Source organism: Schistocerca piceifrons, chromosome 2, assembly GCF_021461385.2.
Source record: "Schistocerca piceifrons isolate TAMUIC-IGC-003096 chromosome 2, iqSchPice1.1, whole genome shotgun sequence".
In the NCBI taxonomy this organism is placed as follows: domain Eukaryota; kingdom Metazoa; phylum Arthropoda; class Insecta; order Orthoptera; family Acrididae; genus Schistocerca; species Schistocerca piceifrons.
In genome coordinates this window covers 70939210-70958415 of record NC_060139.1, presented here as the reverse complement: position 1 = coordinate 70958415, position 19206 = coordinate 70939210, and the positions used below count along the sequence as shown (strand labels likewise).

The window sequence follows — 19206 nt, the reverse complement described above, 5'->3', positions numbered from 1 at the left end:
TATTTACGGCAAAGGCGCACAGTTAAACCACAGTAGGCAAATACTTTCTAACACCTATTTTGCGCCACCCTCTGATTCTGTCTGCAGTGAGAGGCTCTAGTTGGAAGGGAAATTCTGAAATACTTTAGCCCTCGCACTGCACAGGTAGTTTGAAGCGTTGGCAGATTTTTTTAGCACTGACTGTTACATTGCTACGTGTGCAAAAGACAGAATTCCTCGTCACTTATTTGAATGTACTAACTGGACAACTAACGAACCTATTCATACAGTGAATACCAGACTCTTACGGAAATGACTAAAAAACTGAAGTGACATAAGGGTAGCAGGAAATTATTGTTCTTCCCGCAGACTTTTCAGAAAGACGTTTAAATGTCTTCTTCCTGTAAACGTTCATTTTTTTTCTTTTTTTTTGCCACGTTGCGATGCTGGTGACTAAATGACTTTCTCTCCAAGTATGCCAGTGAAGTGTTAAAGCAGTAAATCAGTTTCAGGCTGCACATAGTATCCTCTGCAGTGCGGTACATCACGGCTCCACACGTGGAAAACTTAAATAATGCATCTGCAGAAACGAACGGCGGAGTGTGGTGTTTGTTTGGCTTTTTACACAGAGACAGGGCAGGATTTGCCTGCCTCAGTGAGGGTGGGCGGTGCGGCTCGAGCGTTCCCATGCGGCGCGCTGGCTGGCGCGTGTCGCCTATGGCGGGGACACGGGCAGGCCTACTTGCAGGGAGAGCCCGACGCCGACGCCCACGCGCTGCGGGCCGCCGCCCGCGCCGCCGTGGCACCGCCCCGACACCTGGTGGTGGCCGCCCAAACCGCCGCCCATCCGCAGCTGCAACACGACACACAAACACGTCTCAGAAGCTGTCGTCTCCTCCGCTAAGTAACAAGCAATCACTCAATATTTTAATCAAAATATCCACGGGTGTACTGCCGGTCTACAGTGTCCAACGGGCACAATATTTCGGCGATCATACATGTCGCCATCATCAGGTGAACTGACGGACTGAGCTCCTGTGAACGTGCCGGTACGGAGATCCGTACGGTATGGCTGCTCAGGGGGAACTGGGTTCGTTCGCGCCGCGATCGAACCCAGTTCGGATATTATACTGACAGGATATTATACTGACAAGTTTGAGATAGATTATATACTGGTAAGACAGAGATTTAGGAACCAGGTTTTAAATTGTAAGACATTTCCAGGGCCAGATGTGGAATCTGACCACAATTTATTGGTTATGAACTGTAGGTTAAAACTGAAGAAACTGCAAAAATGTGGGAGTTTAAGGAGCTGGGACCTGGATGAACTGACTGAACCAGAGGTTGTGCAGAGTTTCAGGGAGAGCATAAGGAAAAAATTGACAGGAATGGATGAAATAAATACAGTACAAATAGAATGGGTGGCGTTGGGGGATGAAGTAGTGAAGGCAGCAGAGGATCAAGTAGGTAAAAAGACGAGGGCTGGTAGAAATCCTTGGGTAACAGAAGAAATATTCAATTCAATTGATGAAAGGAGAAAATATAAAAATGCAATAAATGAAGCAGGCAAAAAGGAATACCAACGTCTCAAAAATGAGATCGACAGGAAGTGCAAAATGGCTAAGCAGGGACGGCTAGAGGACAAATGTAAGGATCTAGAGGCTTATCTCACTAGGGGTAAGATAGATACAGCCTACAGGAAAGTTAAAGAGACCTTTGGAGAAAAGAGAACTTCTTGTATGAATATCAAGAGCTCAGATGGAAACCCAGTTCTAAGCAAAGAAGGGAAAGCAGAAAGGTGGAAGGAGTATATAGACGATCTATACAAGGGCGATGTACTTGAGAACAATATTCTGGAAATGGAAGAGATGTAGATGAAGACGAAATGGGAGATACGATACTGCGTGAAGAGTTTGACAGAGCACTGAAAGACCTGAGTCGAAACAAGGCCCCAGTTGTAGACAACATTCCATTAGAACTACTGACAGCCTTGGGAGAGCCAGTCCTGACAAAACTCTACCATCTGGTGAGCAAGATGTATGAGATGAGCAAGATGTATGAGACCTTCGAAATCCCGTCAGACTTCAAGAAGAATATAACAATTCCAATCCCAAAGAAGGCAGGTGTTGACAGATGTGAAAATTACCGAACTATCAGGTTAATAAGTCACAGCTGCAAAATACTAACGCGAATTCCTTACTGACGAATGGAAAAACTTGTAGAAGCCGACCTCGGGGAAGATCAGTTTGGATTCCGTAGAAATGTTGGAACACGTGAGGCAATACTGACCCTACGACTTATCTTAGAATATAGTTTAAGAAAAGGCAAACCTACGGTTGTAGCATTTGTAGACTTAGAGAAAGCTTTTGACAATGTTGACTGGAATACTCTCTTTCATATTCTGAAGGTGGCAGGGGTAAAATACAGGGAGCGAAAGCCTATTTACAATTTGTACAGAAACCAGATGGCAGTTGTAAGAGTCGAGGGACATGAAAAGGAAGCAATGGTTGGGAAGGGAGTGAGACAGGCTTGTAGCCTATCCCCGATGTTATTGGTTCAAAAATGGCTCTGAGCACTAAGGGACTTAACATCTATGGTCATCAGTCCCCTAGAACTTAGAACTACTTAAACCTAACTATCTTTAGGACATCACACAACACTCAGTCATCACGAGGCAGAGAAAATCCCTGACCCCGCCCGATGTTATTCAATCTGTATATTGAGCAAGCAGTAAAGGAAGCAAAAGAAAAATTCGGAGTAGGTATTAAAATCCAAGGAGAAGAAATAAAAAATTTGAGGTTCGCGAATGACATTGTAATTCTGTAAGAGACAGCAAAGGTCTTGGAAGAGCAGTTGAACGGAATGGACAGTGTCTTGAAAGGAGGATATAAGATGAACATCAACAAAAGCAAAACGAGGATAATGGAATGTAGCCGAATTAAGTCTGGTGATGCTGAGGGAATTAGATTAGGAAATGAGACACTTAAAGTAGTAAAGGAGTTTTGCTATTTGGGGAGCAAAATAACTGATGATGGTCGAAGTAGAAAGGATATATAACGTAGACTGGCAATGGGAAGGAAAGCGTTTCTGAAGAAGAGAAATTTGTTAACATCTAGTATAGATTTAACTGTCAGGAAGTCGTTTCTGAAAGTATTTGTATGGAGTGTAGCCATGTATGGAAGTGAAACGTGGACGATAAATAGCTTAGACAAGAAGAGAATAGAAGCTTTCGAAACGTGGTGCTACAGAAGAATGCTGAAGATTAGGTGGGTTGATCAAATAACTAATGAGGAGTTATTGAATAGAATTGGGGAGAAGAGGAGTTAGTGGCACAAATTGACGAGAAGAAGGGACCACTTGGTAGGACATGTTCTGAGGCATCAAGGGATCACAAATTTAGTATTGGAGGGCAGCGTGGAGGGTAAAAATCGTAGAGGGAGACCAAGAGATGAATACACTAAGCAGATTCAGAAGGATGTGGGCTGCAGTAGGTACTGGGAGATGAAGAAGCGTGCACACGATAGAGTAGCATGGAGAGCTGCATCAAACCAGTCTCAGGACTGAAGACCACAACAAACAACAACAACATACAGAATTTAATTTAAAGCTTTGTTGAGTGCAACGTAAGGGCACGTTTGCGACATGTATCAGAGCTGAGACTCAACTATATTTTCTCTTTTTTTATTACAAGAGGTAACATATTTTTTAGGATTTGAACTGCACAATCGTATTGCCGAGTCTATTTCAAAAAATTAAGATATGACAGTATTGCAAAATGGCTTCCTAGGTCACCAAAGTGAAAGTGTCCCGAAAAACTTTCAATTTGTAGCTAGGACATGAAGCAAAGTAACAATCTGTCACATTTTGAAATAGTTTTCGATGACGAAATTCTTCAGTTTTTCCTTCCTGGTACAACCTTGTTAATCTTCATTTATCTTTAGGGAAACTTAAATATTAGTCAGACATAATCATTATCCACGTCATAGATACATAGTAATACAGATTTCTATTGCGGTTAATAGTACTTCAAAACAAGCGTAACGTCTTGCAGATCTGCATAATCCGAAGGTTGTCAGACTGTCGTGCATAAATCATATTGCATATGAACATTGCTGTACGCATTCAAGGGATCCACTTGCAGCACACTTACGAACTAACGGATTTATGCAGTGACGTGTCTCTAAATGTATGATCATGCAGCCATGTAAATTAGCACTACGTTATGAACTCTTTATTACAGTGTGTCTAGATTTCTTCAACACAAAGCGTCTATTACTGCCATGATACCTGTAATTCAACTTTTGTGGTGTTTACTGTGAAAAGTAACTTTGCGTTTGACATATTTTGATATACATCCGTAGTAGGGATTATTCACCGTTGCTGTTGCTAATAAATAAATACTTAAAAATAGAACATATACGCGCAACGTTAAACTTTCAATGTTAGCGCAAAACGAAAACTAACGGCGTTGTATGAAAGAACCAAAGAGTCTGAGTTTCATGTTGCCGATTAGCGCATTACGCTACGGCTTGCTCCAAAGATATTCCTCTTGTTTGTTCGGGACATCCAGTTCTCGTCTGATGAGCGCCTACAAAGCCGAAAACCGGTGAGTGTATAAATAATTAATAGTTACATCATATAAAGTGTTTCTTTTTTATGCTTTTATATTCATTATGTTTTCCAAGCACCGCTGTTATTGTTTTTGGTTACTATCAATTTATAATCTTACAGACATTAAATATATGGATCAGTCACTTTATTTATGCTACGTTCCACAGCTATACGAACTTGTTAGAAAGTTAAATGCGTTACTCCACCGGGGCAATAAGCTTTTTGTTAAAAATGATAATTTGCTAGAGAACCATGACTTCCTAGGTTAGTCATTAGTCATTTTATAGTAACATCTGGAAGTTTCCAAGTGAGTCATGCGTCAATATTTTGGAAAACAGAGCATGGTTCTAACTTGTATCGAAGAGGCCAAATAGATCAGCAGCGTATCGATATGAGTTGGAGACACATTTGTGTTTTTTTTTTTTCTTTGGTTATGACAGCTATTTGACTTTTTGTTGGTATCTTCTGAAAATAGCCTCTAATGCCGAAAGTGACCAGTCACGATTGCCCAGTAACTTTTAATTTTGGAAAAAGGCGTCCAGCCCCGGCAGAATGACGTCTTTACTTGTAACGAGGTGTCATTCAGTCATACTCCTTGAACCGTTGTGAACCGTCTGACCTCTACAACTGTTACAAAGTTGTAATGTTTAGATGATAGAAATTGAGAGTTATCTCCTGGTATCAACTTCGCGCTCTCTAGCAGTATATAGCAATAACTGGGGAAAGCTTTGAAATGGACAATATCTTGCCGTTATTCCCCGGGAATCAGATTTTTCTTGGATTACTCGTTCTACCGCTATTTTGATATATTTTCTTGCAACTCGGTAACTTTACAAAGGCGAAAGACAACCCATCGAGCAGGTATCTACCAAAGCATAGTGAAAAAATAACACAGCACCTACATATTTACGGCAATTAACTTTCATATTCACTCCAGCCCTTTGCAGGCGGCTGCTCCCCACCTTGTCAGCTAAGCTCGAGTTGTTAATTGCTCGTGCAGTGCATAAAAACAATTCTGAAAGCGTGGAACATTATTGCTTCCGAAATATTACGATGATATTAGTAAAACATGATACGCTTAAAGCGTCTTTCAGTCGCTGCGGGAATCTTGAACTATGGTGAGGACCTCAAACAAGAAGTGTTCTTGTAATGCAGTGTCGATAATTAGATCAATTAGAAGAACTGCGTCAAAATGTGTTTTGAAGTACAACACTAGCTGTAAGTTACTCATTGCATATGTTTCATTTAAATTACTTATTAATCAGTGCAATAGCCCAACACCAACGAGATCACATTATACTATATACAAAGATGTGTAATAATTATCAGTTTACAACATGAAATACTATGAGAAACAAAAGACAAAACTGCACAGAGGTAACACTTGTCACTGTACATTAAAGTGAGTTTTAATTGTGCCAGCTAAGATGGCTCTGGCACTCTGAACAGATGGCCCTGTAACGCCGTTAATCAAACAGCATATAAATTCTTACTAGCAGTCTGAAGTCTTAAATATGTACAGCATACAAAATACAATCTTAACGATCACTTAACAGGTAATAAGCTAGAAAAAGAAAATTTAAATGGCGACTTTTAAAAATTCGAATTACACGGTGTATTGAATACTTGCGGAAAGTTAAAGTTGTGTGCCTTACGAAAGGACTCAAAGCGTCAACCTAACCATCACCGTTCTGCCTAAAGAATAGCCTACATTACGACAGACAATAAAAGGACACGGTAATTACTCACTGACACGTGACACGTGCACCGGCAAAGAAACAAAACAGTTACAAATCTCATATCGGACAGGGGGCTAGCTCTAAATTTGTATCAATATCTATGGATACAGGAGACCCATACTCAACGTGGGAGAGGAATAGAAACCAGTGTGAGTCACCAATCCTAAGGTTTCTCTTTGCACGAGTTGATCTGTCTTCAGATAATTCGTTCGCAGTTCGCCGAAACTGTATTCGAGTTGTTACAATCCTGTACGTGACGCGAAATGTCTCGACTTTAACGCCACAACTGAACTAACGGCTTCCGCTGGGAAAGATCTTCATACCTTAAATACCCCAATAGTTCAAATAACCTTAGCACAGTGCCTTGCGAAGTACTTATGCAGAATCGGTTATCGTTCGCGTTGCTATCACTGTGATGAAATGTGCCATCATATGTGAATTTTTGTCCTTCCATGAACCTAAGTGTGACGACACAAACGCATCAAATACAGGCATATTGTTATGATGAAGATAAAGGAGAGCAATATGAGAAACTGGACTAAAGACGTGTATGTGATTAAGACAGGGGTATTACGCATCAGTCGTGCCAGGGCCCCCTGCCCAGAATAAAAACATAAGGTAAAATAATTTCCACATCTGTTTTGTTAAGAAGGTTCCTGCCGCAGTAATGGAAATACAAATTAAAAGCCAGGCTTATCATTCTGGAGGAATTCACTCAATAAGATCCAAAAAATAATTTTCTTCCTAGGAGACTGAAGTCAAACTGATGTAGGCGTATCATCTTGGATACACTTTTCGAGAACGCAAAATAAAATGTAAATGTGATTTGCATTACTCTTGAAGTTTACAGTTACTATCTTATTTATCGACAGGGTGGAGTGCCGGACTTTTTTACCGTTCCAGTAGCAAGTTGCAAACGCCAGGTTGCAAAAAAATACAACCGGAGACCGCTTGAAACTTCAGCCTGTGTTAGCCATCCTCCCGTAAAGGACGCACGCTCGTAAAAACGTTCGCCCCATTTACGGACTGTCCATTAAGCGCGTCGTTAAATATTTTAGACTCGAGGACCTAACAAAAGGTTTCAGACTACAGAACAGGAAATTAGGCCGGCGTAAAAAAAGCAGAAAGCTGATAATTTTGTAAGGAAGTGGTAATGGCGCCGTTAGAGCCAAGGCCGTGTGCAGGTAGGAAGGGGCAGACCGCTCCGCTTCACGCGCTCCAGCTAGCAGCCGGCTGCTGGCCAGCGATGTGGGCCGCCCGTCCACTCCAGTAACATATACAGTCTCACTGGAAGCTATTTGTATTTGTGCTCACTTGCTTATCTTCTTTTTCGTATCAGAAAACACGATGTAGCCATTCCGAGAATTTCCTGTCTATGGTGTTGTCGGACTTAAATCTGTGGCTTAGACTGTGACAATCTTTCTGCACTTATCATTAGCGACTCCGTGATAAATAAAAGCAAACCCGAGTCTTACTTGCAGTCGGTGAGGAATTGGGAACACAAAACTATAGCTAGTACTGCGAAAGATTTACCCCACACATTTCTTCAAGAAGGCTTACCTTGATGACCGATCGGAAGAGACATGTATGACGGAGAAACTAACTTTGTGTTCTGCCTTACGGCAGGTCTTGTCATGGGGGAAGCCTCGTCAGAGAGGTCCACCGCATGAGCGTCTAGGGAAGTGATTCCAGTGGTGGTTGCCCTTTGCCTTCCACTGATAATGATGAAATGATGAGGACAACACAACACCCAGTCCCTGAGCGGAGAAAATCTCCGACCCAGCCGGGAATCGAACCCGGGCCCCTTGGCATGACAGACCGCCGCGCTGACCACTCAGCTAGCGGGGCGGACGTATGACAGAGAAAGTGGCCCCTTAGTTACAGTAGCGCTAAATATTGCCTATCCTTCCCCCTACATCGCTGAAGTAATTTGTTTTTGCTGCATAGATGCTTGTCACTGAGAGCAAGGGTGTTACATATGAAGTACTTGTTCAAGTGGACCAGCGGGTGGAAATGAAATCGCTATGGGTTTGTTAAAAGAGCCAATCAAAATTCGCTTGTAATAGTTGAAGCAAACCCGAATCAGGACATCCGATAAAAACATCAGTTGGTTCCTTCCGGACAGATTCAGTATTTTAGTAATGACCCTAGTTCACAACTGAGAGCAAATGGGCATGCTTTTGTCATGTAATCTTATATATGTGTACTTGAGCGTATTTGTTTCTATTTGTAGATATTGCTCTAGAAATTTTAGGCGTTGTTATGGCGCAGACCATTGTGTCCATTAGACGAAAAAGAAATTCTTTACTACGCTTCGTAAAACATGTCAGTACTGATTTAATACTATAGTCCTGACGAATATTTCTGCAGCTAATACTGTAATGATAAGAAGTTGCTCAATTCACACGAGCGCTTTGTTTCACGAGCTCTGTTGTCAAGGAAAGTACTGGTACTTCTACTATTATTATTATTATTATTATTGGTTCAAATGGTTCAAATGGTTCTGAGCACTATGGGACTTAACATCTGTGGTCATCAGTCCCCTAGAACTTAGAACTATTTCAACCTAACTAACCTAAGGACATCACACACATCCATGCCCGAGGCAGGATTCGAACCTGCGACCGTAGCAGTCGCGCGGTTCCGGACTGCGCGCCTAGAACCGCTAGATGACCGCGGCCGGCTTATTATTATTATTTTGTAGTAAAAGTAGTAGTAGTAATCCTGTAGTTGAAAATGGCGTGAAATTCTGTCAAATATTTGTTCACGTCATTATTAACTCAAGGCAATTGCTTTCCCGATAGCGTCCACATATAACGACTATCTTATTAAGCAAATTATCCTCCCATTCTCTCAGTTAAAACCTTCCCTGATATGTGCATTAGTGTGCGGATGACTACAAATCAAATATTTCGTGATCCGATCCCCAAAAATGGTTCAAATGGCTCTGAGCACTATGGGACTCAACATCTGAGGTCATCAGTCCCCTAGAACTTAGAACTGCTAAACCTAACTAGCCTAAGGACATCACACACATCCATACCCGAGGCTGGATTCGAACCTGCGACCGTAGCGGTCGCGTGATTCTAGACTGAAGCGCCTAGAACCGCTCGGCCACAACGGCAGGCTCATCCGATCCCCAACTGAAAATAGTATATTTTTGGTAACTAACTGTACTCAATTTTTACAATGATACGAGGCTACATGTTATGATGTTACATTGCGCTGTCTGCCCTTCAATATTTTAAGAGTTTCAATAATCATCGCACCGTGGCTTGCAACAGAGTACGTGTGTAGACTCATTTACGTCCACGTTGGTACGACGTGGCTACGAAGTACTTCCATCATGTAAATCAATTTTCATACATGAAACTAATTAATCATTGCATGTCAGACTTTTCAAGGACTATTTTTCTGCTACGTTGAAGCTAAGTTCCTCCAGAATAAAAGGCCTGTCCTCAGATCAGAGCGTCACTGATTTCAGACTTCTGTGTAAAAGGCGGACCTGTTAGAGAAACAGACGATATACAGGATGAGCCCGAGCTCCACCGCCAAAATTTCGGAGATTGTTCACGGATATTTTTTGAATTTTTTGATATAAGTGATGAAACAAGTTTGGTGCTCACAATCCCCACGGTATTTGCTTGCCGGTGACAACAGTAAAGCCGACGTTACTCTTCGCCCGCAAGCTTGCATTCAGGAGGCTAATGTTCGGTTCTGTCTCGAGTTCGCTTTTCCGTTAGTGTTAGTTGTACCTTAAGAGTGTTATAAATGCTATACATAAGAATAGATAGCTTTGTCGATGAAGAATTTCCTGATACGCGCCTCGCGTTTATTGAATACAATGGTAGAACGACGCTATGTTGAATTGTTCCCGCAGCGACGTCCGCCACTTCATTTATTTTGCATCTGCACGTTTTTGCAACTCTTTAGCAGTAACGCTGTCCAGACTGTTGTGTATTGACTTTTATCGTACAGCTAACACTGCCGGCAAAACAGACCTGGTGCTAAATGCAAACTGCTAAATACCGACTTCAGGGAGAAGAGTTAAGTGGGTATCACTGTTGTCAAAAGGAAGTACCGAGAGTCAGTGGAACAAGTTTCTTTTCAAACAACGCACACAGCGCATGTTGTCGACATCCAAAGCGTTGTGTGTATCATATGTGTGTAGATAACGCTGAAAATATAAACACACCCGCCGGTTTTTCTGTCTCTCTGTGAAGTCTGATCTCAGGAAGTACTGTAGGGATTTTGATACGACAAGCACAGAAACTGTCTGTAATCATGATACTTGATTTGAATAGTGTATGTATACATTATTCATAATTCTTTGTACGACTCTTTCACAATTTCAAAGATGTTTTCACGAATAGATGGAAATTGAATTTTTTCGACACTATACTACAAACACAGTTCAATTTTTGTTTCCGTTTCTGATATAAAATTGGCAAAATGAATACCCCGGTAGTTCCGGATTCGTCAGCTGCTTTATAAATATTTCGTAAAAACTGGAAGTGATGTTTATCGATGTCTTCGTGCCTCCTGACAACTTTCCTGGCGTGCGCTGCTAAAATCGTTCTAATTATACAACAGTTTGGAGTAAAAATTCAATAGCATAACGTTGTTCTCTGAATTTAATGGCTCTGAGCACTATGGGACTCAACTGCTGAGGTCATTAGTCCCCTAGAACTTAGAACTAGTTAAACCTAACTAACCTAAGGACATCACAAACATCCATGCCCGAGGCAGGATTCGAACCTGCGACCGTAGCGGTCTTGCAGTTCCAGGCTGCAGCGCCTTTAACCGCACGGCCACTTCGGCCGGCTCTGAATTTAATCATAAACCTTTGCAGTGGGGCTTAAACAAAATTATCGCTACATCAGGCAAGTCGTCCGGTCGCAAATACCTGTGTGAAGCCAGATGACAGATGTGAAGTTAAATGGAGGTAACAAATCGAACGAAATTTTAATACTCTGTAACGCGCCACTAGAAACAATTGATCCCTTGTTGTTGTTGTTGTTGTTGTTATTGTGGTCTTCAGTTCTGAGACTGGTTTGATGCAGTTCTCCATGCTACTCTGTCCTGTGCAGTACCAACTGCAGCCTACATCCTTCTGAATCTGCTTAGTGTATTCATCTCTTGGTCTCCCTCGACGATTTTTACCCTCCACGCTGCCCTCCAATACTAAATTGGTGATCCCTCGACGTCTCAGAACATCTCCTACCATCCGATCCCTTCTTCTAGTCAAGTTGTGGCACAACCTCCTCTTCTCCCCAATTCTATTCAATACCTCCTCATTAGTTATGTGATCTACCCATCTAATCTTCAGCATTCTTCTGTAGCACCACATTTCGAAAGCTTCTATTCTCTTCTTGTCTAAACTATTTATCGTCCATGTTTCACTTCCATACACGGCTACACTCCATACAAATACTTTCAGAAATAACTTCCTGACACTTAAATCTATACTCGATGTTAACAAATTTCTCTTTTTCAGAAACGCTTTCCTTGCCAGTGCCAGTCTACATTTAATATCCTCTCTACTTTATTCGAATACATTTCATTATCCTCGTTTTGCTTTTGTTGATGTTCATCTTATATCCTCCTTTCAAGACACTGTCCATTCCGTTCAACTGCTCTTCCAAGTTCTTTGCTGTCTCTGACAGAATTACAATGTCATCGGCGAACCTCAAAGTTTTTATTTCTTCTCCATGGATTTTAATACGTACTCCGAACTTTTCTTTTGTTTCCTTTATTGCTTGCTCAATAGACAGATTGAATAACATCGGGGATAGGCTACAACCCTGTCTCACGCCCTTCCCAACCACTGCTTCCCTTTCATGCCCCTCGACTCTTATAACTGCCATCTGGTTTCTGTACAGATTGTAAATAGCCTTTCGCGCCCTGTATTTTTTTATACCAAATTATTCTGAAAATACCCGTGAATAGTCCCCGAAAATATGACGGAGGATTTCGTGTCACCCTGTATGACAACAGAGCACAGGTCCCACACTATGCTAAAAATTTAGTACTGGGTTCAGTCAGTGTGGTACCTTGTCTTCTTCTATTGAGGTGGTCCTTGTTAGGTTCTTTTACGTGCAGACTTTTTGGAGGCTGTAGGCAAGAGTCTCTGGGCTGCCGTACTGGTGCAGGCAAACGGCGCGAGCGCAGTTGCGTGGTGCGAGGTACGCAGGCGCAAGGAGGAGGGAGGCATTCCCAGGGGCCGGTCGGCACCCGGCGCTGATCAATATCTGGAGCCACAACCCCGCTCTGCGCACGCCCCACCCACGCCAGGGTATTCCCTCTGCAAGCATGCAGATGACACAAAAAAGCGAGCCGGAGAAAACCAAAATGTCCCCTCCGCCGTCAAAAGATTCGCGACGAGGCCGGCGCCCTCGGGGCTGCGCGAGATACAGTGTCATCCTATTATTCCTTAAAAGAGATAAAAGACACAAAGGGGTGGCGGGGTGCGGGGGACGCGGCAGTTACCTGCGACCCGGAGCAGATTAGCATTGTCGTTTCGCAATGGGATTAGAGGCGCTTAAACAGGAGGGCGACTGTGGAACCTGCCGGTGACATATCAGGCATGTGAGTCGAAAATGAGGGTCGCCTTTGAGGAGCGCGGCGCTTTGAGCGCGCCGCCGCGGGCAGCTCGACGCAGCAGCCAGCCGGCCGGCTTTCTCACGGCCGGCGCCGGCTTTTCGCGCAGCCAACTGGCATTCCGCGCGTTCCGGCCGCTGTGTTTACGTCGAGCCACGGCGGACAGCTGGTGACTAATGTCGTCGCCCATATTGTGAGGCGGGGCGGGGGCGGGCAGTGTCTCCGCCAGGGTCGCGTGAGGGGGCGGCGGACCGTCGCCGTCTTCGAGGAGCTGCCGGCTTCCCATTCGGGGTTGTCCAGCTGTGTGAGATATTTTGAGGGGGAAAGATAAATGTTCGACGGCTTTCAAAACATGTACCCAGGTTTAGCTGAAAAGGGCCGGGACGGCGAACCGTTAAACGTAGCGTCGCAGGAATTCCAGCATTGCTGCAACACTGAAATGCACTCGACCGTTCTTTGCTACTGCGCTGACATTAATCAATGACACTTGGAATAACACACTGCCTTAAGAGGGGAAGCTCGTGAAATTGGCCGAAAGTGTCAAATTTCTTTTTTAGAAGAACTCACGGACAACAATTTCCCTAAGTATCATTGATGAAATTGCATCCGATATAAATAATTAAATGTGTGATGCGAACTTCATGCCACGCCCACTTTTTAACCCCCGACGCAAACAGAGGATTGTCATAAGTTTAACTTGTGTTTCAGTGTATCTGTCTGTGGCATCGTAGCTCCCAAACGAAATTTTCCTCCTTTTTTTGGTTGAAAGCTGGTTTAATCGACCTGGTTCTTAGCTATGTTTCGTGATAGTCTGTTCAGGCGTTAAAATTTCATCATTTAAATTAAGTAAAAGTGTTTTTTACCAGCGCGATCTCTTGACATACGCTACGTAATACATAAGAGCTATATAAGTTTATGTAGTACCAGATTGTAGAGCTCCGAAAGGTCTAAATAAAAGTCTGTCGTAATATATGTTTATTTTTCACGATTGACCAACAGTGATGATTTCTGTCTTTTGAAGTCGCCCGTTTCAGTACCTCCAAAGCAGAAAAAGTGTATTGTGATACAGCTGTAAAAGATAAACATATGCCCTCGAAGGCAATTGTTGCAAGAGAACGCAATGACATCCCACTTTCTTCCGACATGATGTAGAATTATCACAAAATTGTTAAGGCTTTCGTGGCCACTTGTTGACAAACTGCCTATTGGCTTCTGTCTCGGGTTCTTCGGCCGACGTTCATCTAATGATTTTTCTGACGTTTCGCCAGCACGAGTGGCTGGCATTGTTCACCACCGGCAATGGAGGGTGAAGCTTTGACAATACCAGCCACTCGTGCTGGCGAAACGTCAGAAAAATCATTAGATGAACGTCGGCCGAAGAACCCGAGACAGAAGCCAATAGGCTAGAATTATCACCATTGCTTATCGCTTATATTACGTAAAGTAGCTAAATATCGACCTGATTTAGGATTACCGCCACTGCTTATTGCTTATATTACATAAATTAGCTAAATATGTTCTAAAACATAGTCAATGAATATATGTCTGATTTAAAAAAAAAGACTCACGTAAGTCGCGTAAGTGGGAAAGATCTCGTGTCGCAATTTCGTATGGGGAAGTATTTGTGTGAATTTGGGAATGAGTGTCGATCGTACCGTGTTTATTAGTAAAATAAAACCATGAAATAAAACTTAAAATACAAATTTTAAAAAATCCGAGACAGAAAACTAAAAAATAAAAAAATATGTGTTGCCTCTTTAAAGGTAATATAAGTAGTAATATTTTGATCCAAGCATCGTCGCGTCGAGGGAACGCTAAGTAAATAAAATAAGAACAGACACATCTAAAAACGGCAAAGTATGAAATTTAAACACAAGTAAACTACCTAGGCAACGTAAGTAAATATCAAAACAACAGTATCAAGTCGTTGAGTCTAAGTGTTAATTAATTTATTCCAAAAAATTTGCAACATAGACACAAATGTGAACCCAGCTGCCTGTACGGGTTCGCCGCAGTTGATCACGATGCGCGCACCGCGTGACTCGCTATCAAGGCTTAATGAAACGTGAGCCAGGACGCCATCATCAAACCACTGCAGGACATAGGCCTCGTAATAGATTAATGGATGGAACTAACTTGGTACGTAATTACGTAAAAATGTGATGTTAAAGACGGATTGGTTTTCATATTTTATATAATAAGTAATTATATCTTCACTAGCTATTTTGAGGTGTGGAAGGGGGACGTGGAGGACTGGAAGAGAGAACGCCAAACAGCAGAGGCTTATACCCAGCAATAATGAAAGTTTGCTGTTCTAACTGTTGTTAACTTTCTTTCTTATTTAGTTAGATGGCCCCCGTAAAGACGACACTTGCACCAAATATTACTACGTTTTTTTGTACTTTTTAGAGGGGGTTTTGTGGCAGTTTTTTTATTTTTAATTTAAGGTTTATTAAAGCAACACTTCAGTATTAGACCTATATCTGCATCGATACTCTGCATATCACACTTAAGTTCTTGGCAGAGGATTCATCGAAGCACCTTCACATAATTCTCTGTTATTCCAATCTCTAACAGCACGCGGAAGAAACGAAGCGCTATATCTCTCCGTGCGAGCTCTGAACAACGGTTCAGTAGATTACTTTCCAGCAAACTTGCCCTGTATCCATCCAAAAGGCTGTGATACACGCTCTTTGCTTTTATAGATCATTTGTAACTCTCTTCCGTATATTAGAAGCAATAACAAACTAGCTGATTTGTTTATGAAGAAGCAATTCTTGTTTTGCCACATTTTCATCTGTTACAGTTTTCAGCATTGCACCTTGTGATGCAGTTCTTGTGTTTAATGATGGGACCTTGGGGAGGATGAAGGTATTGCAGAGACTGGTCTTTAAGATAGGAAATGTCATCAATAGATCTTGAAAAAAAAAAGAATTACAGCGCATCTCTTCAGCAGAAAAGTCATTAAAGGCCTGGTAAAGGGAAAAGGGCAGAAGATAACAAGAAACCAGGAGAGAAGCCTTAAAGGGAAAGAGGGCCTGAGTACAAATCTGAGGCCTTCTGAAGCGATGACATAAGAGAAAACGTTAGGTTAAACATTAAGTTGCATTTCCTGAAAACTGTTTTTCGAAGTTTATGTACTTTTCCCAGAAGCTACGAATGCTATAATTACCCAGTTTTGTACATTTGTTTCTATAAACCGAATAAATGTTGTCCCAAGAGCAAAATTTTGAAATTCCAAGTGTAGACCCGTGGGGCAAAGTGCTTCGAATTTTACTTGAATTTTGTGTTATACTTATAGAATTATAATTTGAAAAATACTGGAATTCTCCTATTCGATATATTCAAAAACTCATGAGACAAGCTTATTGTATGCAAAGAGATTAAACACAAAATTTTTTGTACGGATCTATGAGATAGTTTCGAAGAAACTATCCATCGGACATGTCCGATAGAACACACTCTACGCATTCAAATAACTGATTCGCCTCAATGGGCTATTAATCCATCACCTTCAGTGAGTATGCACAATTACGTCCGACCTCCTGCACTAATATCAAAGTAGCTCCGGCACACATTTTCACTCGTTTCTTCGAAAAACATACATATGTTACGTTTTGAAAATAAAAATTTTAAATTCAGTAAAACAGATAAATATATATATAACTCAAGGCAATTAACAGTAAATGTGTTAATTTCTTGTAAAGTATGGTGCAAAATTTCATTGCCGCATTTTCAAAATTGTGGATTTGGTGCATCTTTTACATAGTATGTGTTTTCCATTAACGTCCCCCTTAAGGAAACACAGCGATCATCTTGAACTGAACAGTCTCGTCTTGTGCGAAGGGGTGACACTTCATGGTATCGACTACTTTTGTTTCGATCCGACACTTTTACTCGTATCAGTACTTTATAGCATATATCGTATCAAATGATCCTAGTAATAATTTATTATTTTTTACTATTAACCGAAAATTTTGGCCTATCACACAGTTCCAGTACTTTTAACAATTGCAAGTGCGAGCTCCAATAGAATAACAGCTGACCGATTGGAGTGCGTGCGAGCATAAAGGGAATGTACGAAAATCTTTGCGACGCTTCGCCAAACTTGGCAACGTTTCGTTCGCAGGAATACCCACGTTTTCACGATTCGATTTGTTTGTTTGTTTTTGTAATTTTCTTTTAAACGCTTTAAGTACAAGAATGATTGAATCAGCAGATAGGATGTCTACGAAAAGTACAACTTTGCAGTATTTCGATAAACTGCGTAATAATAACGTGATTTGCACAATTACTTTAAAAAGTTTGAAGTCTTCGGCAAATACTTCGAACATGAAAAGGCATTTAAGGAAACGCCCCGCTACAACAGCAAACTGAAGCTATTTACTGAGCAAGATAATAAGAGGGTGACTTGTGCGTTATACATTTGTTAGTATAAATACACGACGACATAGGAGGAAGAAGGACATAAATAGAAAAATTTAATTTTGAGGTAATCCAGTTTCAAAAATTACGGTATCAAAAAGGTGTCTTAGAAAATCATAAACTATAAATTTAGGAACTGTGGGTTCTGTTCAGTTGTTTTGCTGATAATCTGTTCTGTAATTTTATTTTACAAGTTGCATTATTTTTTATTGTAATTTTTAATGAAAATAAAAACATTGCCTGTGTTATTCTGTTTAAGACTTGTGAAAGTCGACTGTCTCTATTATAGGTAGATTTTAGAAACAGAACTGGAGAGACTGGAGCCCATATTGTGTTTCTAAAGTAAAGCATTCCCGTGATTGGGTATAACACCGTAGTCAATAGTGCGTTACTAGGCATGGCCCTGTTGGAGGTGGTATATCGTTGCCTTCCTCCAAACTTTGAACTGACTTATCCGGTTAATTATAGAGGGGTATACATTTTAACGTGGATTCCGAACCACGGTGTAACTCGACATTTGTCATAGCAACAAATATTGCCGGAGAAGAAAGATAAAAATCCTAGGATTGACCAAGGATTCATCCCTACACCATTGAGTCATCTAGCCACACATGCACGATGCTTTAATCTTTTTTTTTTTTTTTTTTAATCAAAGGCGAGTACTGCTAACTGAAGGTATCGATAGCCTTCTTTCGCTTCTCTTATGAGTAAGATACGTTTCTTGCGATACTGCTCATGAGAAAAGTATCGATACTTTTCGTTCGGCACCGTGTCCCTATTTGTGACCGCCTATCCGGACCTGTTCAATTGATAGTTGCTATGTAGCTTATGCATATCATGCGACGATATCTCAGTATTAAGTCCAAACTCGAAACGACACTATTTGTGTGACCTGTGGCAGAAATATGTAACAACGGGCCTTTTGCCAGCGGCTTCGCCCGCGTACACAAATGTCACATATGAAGAGCTTATTTCAATAGTGGTACAAGTCAATTTTTGTTCATTTTGAGACACAGAGTCCCAAAGTTAAATGAGAGCTGAAAAATCTGCAGTTGAGATACCAGAAATATTCAAGCACATGGCTTCTTTCTGTTTGTTTGGATCAATAATTTCAGAAGCATTATAGGCAGAAAAGTGGAGGTAATGGGCTTGTACCACTATTGAAATAAGCCCTTCATATATTTCTCGTACTTTTAACATTTCACTCATTATTGTACACATATTTCATCTCTATTTGTAACGAATTTCTTCCCTAAGTTTCATCTGAATTGCGAGGTCTGTAATTCTCCCTGGGTAAGAAATGTGCAAAAAGTTGTGGACATTAGTTCAACTTTTTACGCGTGAAAGTGGAACAGACGTCTTTTACATAATACGTAATATGGTAAGTATTTCATCTCATTTACTCACATTCACGGACTTTTTTTTTTTTTTTTTTTTTTAGTTTGATTAATGCAAGAGCGTGAGTTTAAATAAAAAGTCCAAGAGTCTTGAAAGAAACATTTATTTCAACTTATAAGCATTACTCTAAAAACAAACGAGTTCGTTCTGTTGATGAAACACTCTTTGAAGGCTGACTACTACTTGACGCCTTACTCCTGCTACACAGCCAAGGTTGTCTTTTACTGGCACAGTAATCTTTTATACATAGCAAGTGATACTCACGCCAGATTTGGTAGAAATTCCTTTCACGTGTTACAGAAAAATGAAGAGATGGTAGGGACATATTAATGAAAAGTATTTTTACGGAAATAATGAGTCATGTATATGCAAAATTTGGTTGAAGTTGCTCCAGACGTTCCTGAGGTATGCTTCTATATCACTCCTTTTCCACCCCCCACTCCCGCAGTGCACC

The 19206-nt window shown here is 41.3% G+C and overlaps 1 protein-coding gene across 1 annotated transcript in view; it reads right to left on the bottom strand.

Moving 5' to 3' along the window:
- Nucleotides 1-631: 631 nt before the first annotated feature.
- LOC124775155 (protein big brother) overlaps nucleotides 632-19206 on the bottom strand; it is a 224316-nt gene continuing 205741 nt past the window's right edge. Inside the window, exons 6-7 of the mRNA XM_047249995.1 lie at nucleotides 773-832; nucleotides 632-694 (exon numbers count right to left, since the gene is read on the bottom strand). Coding sequence (XP_047105951.1) covers nucleotides 632-694; nucleotides 773-832 — 123 coding nt within the window. The remainder of the gene's footprint in view (nucleotides 695-772; nucleotides 833-19206) is intronic.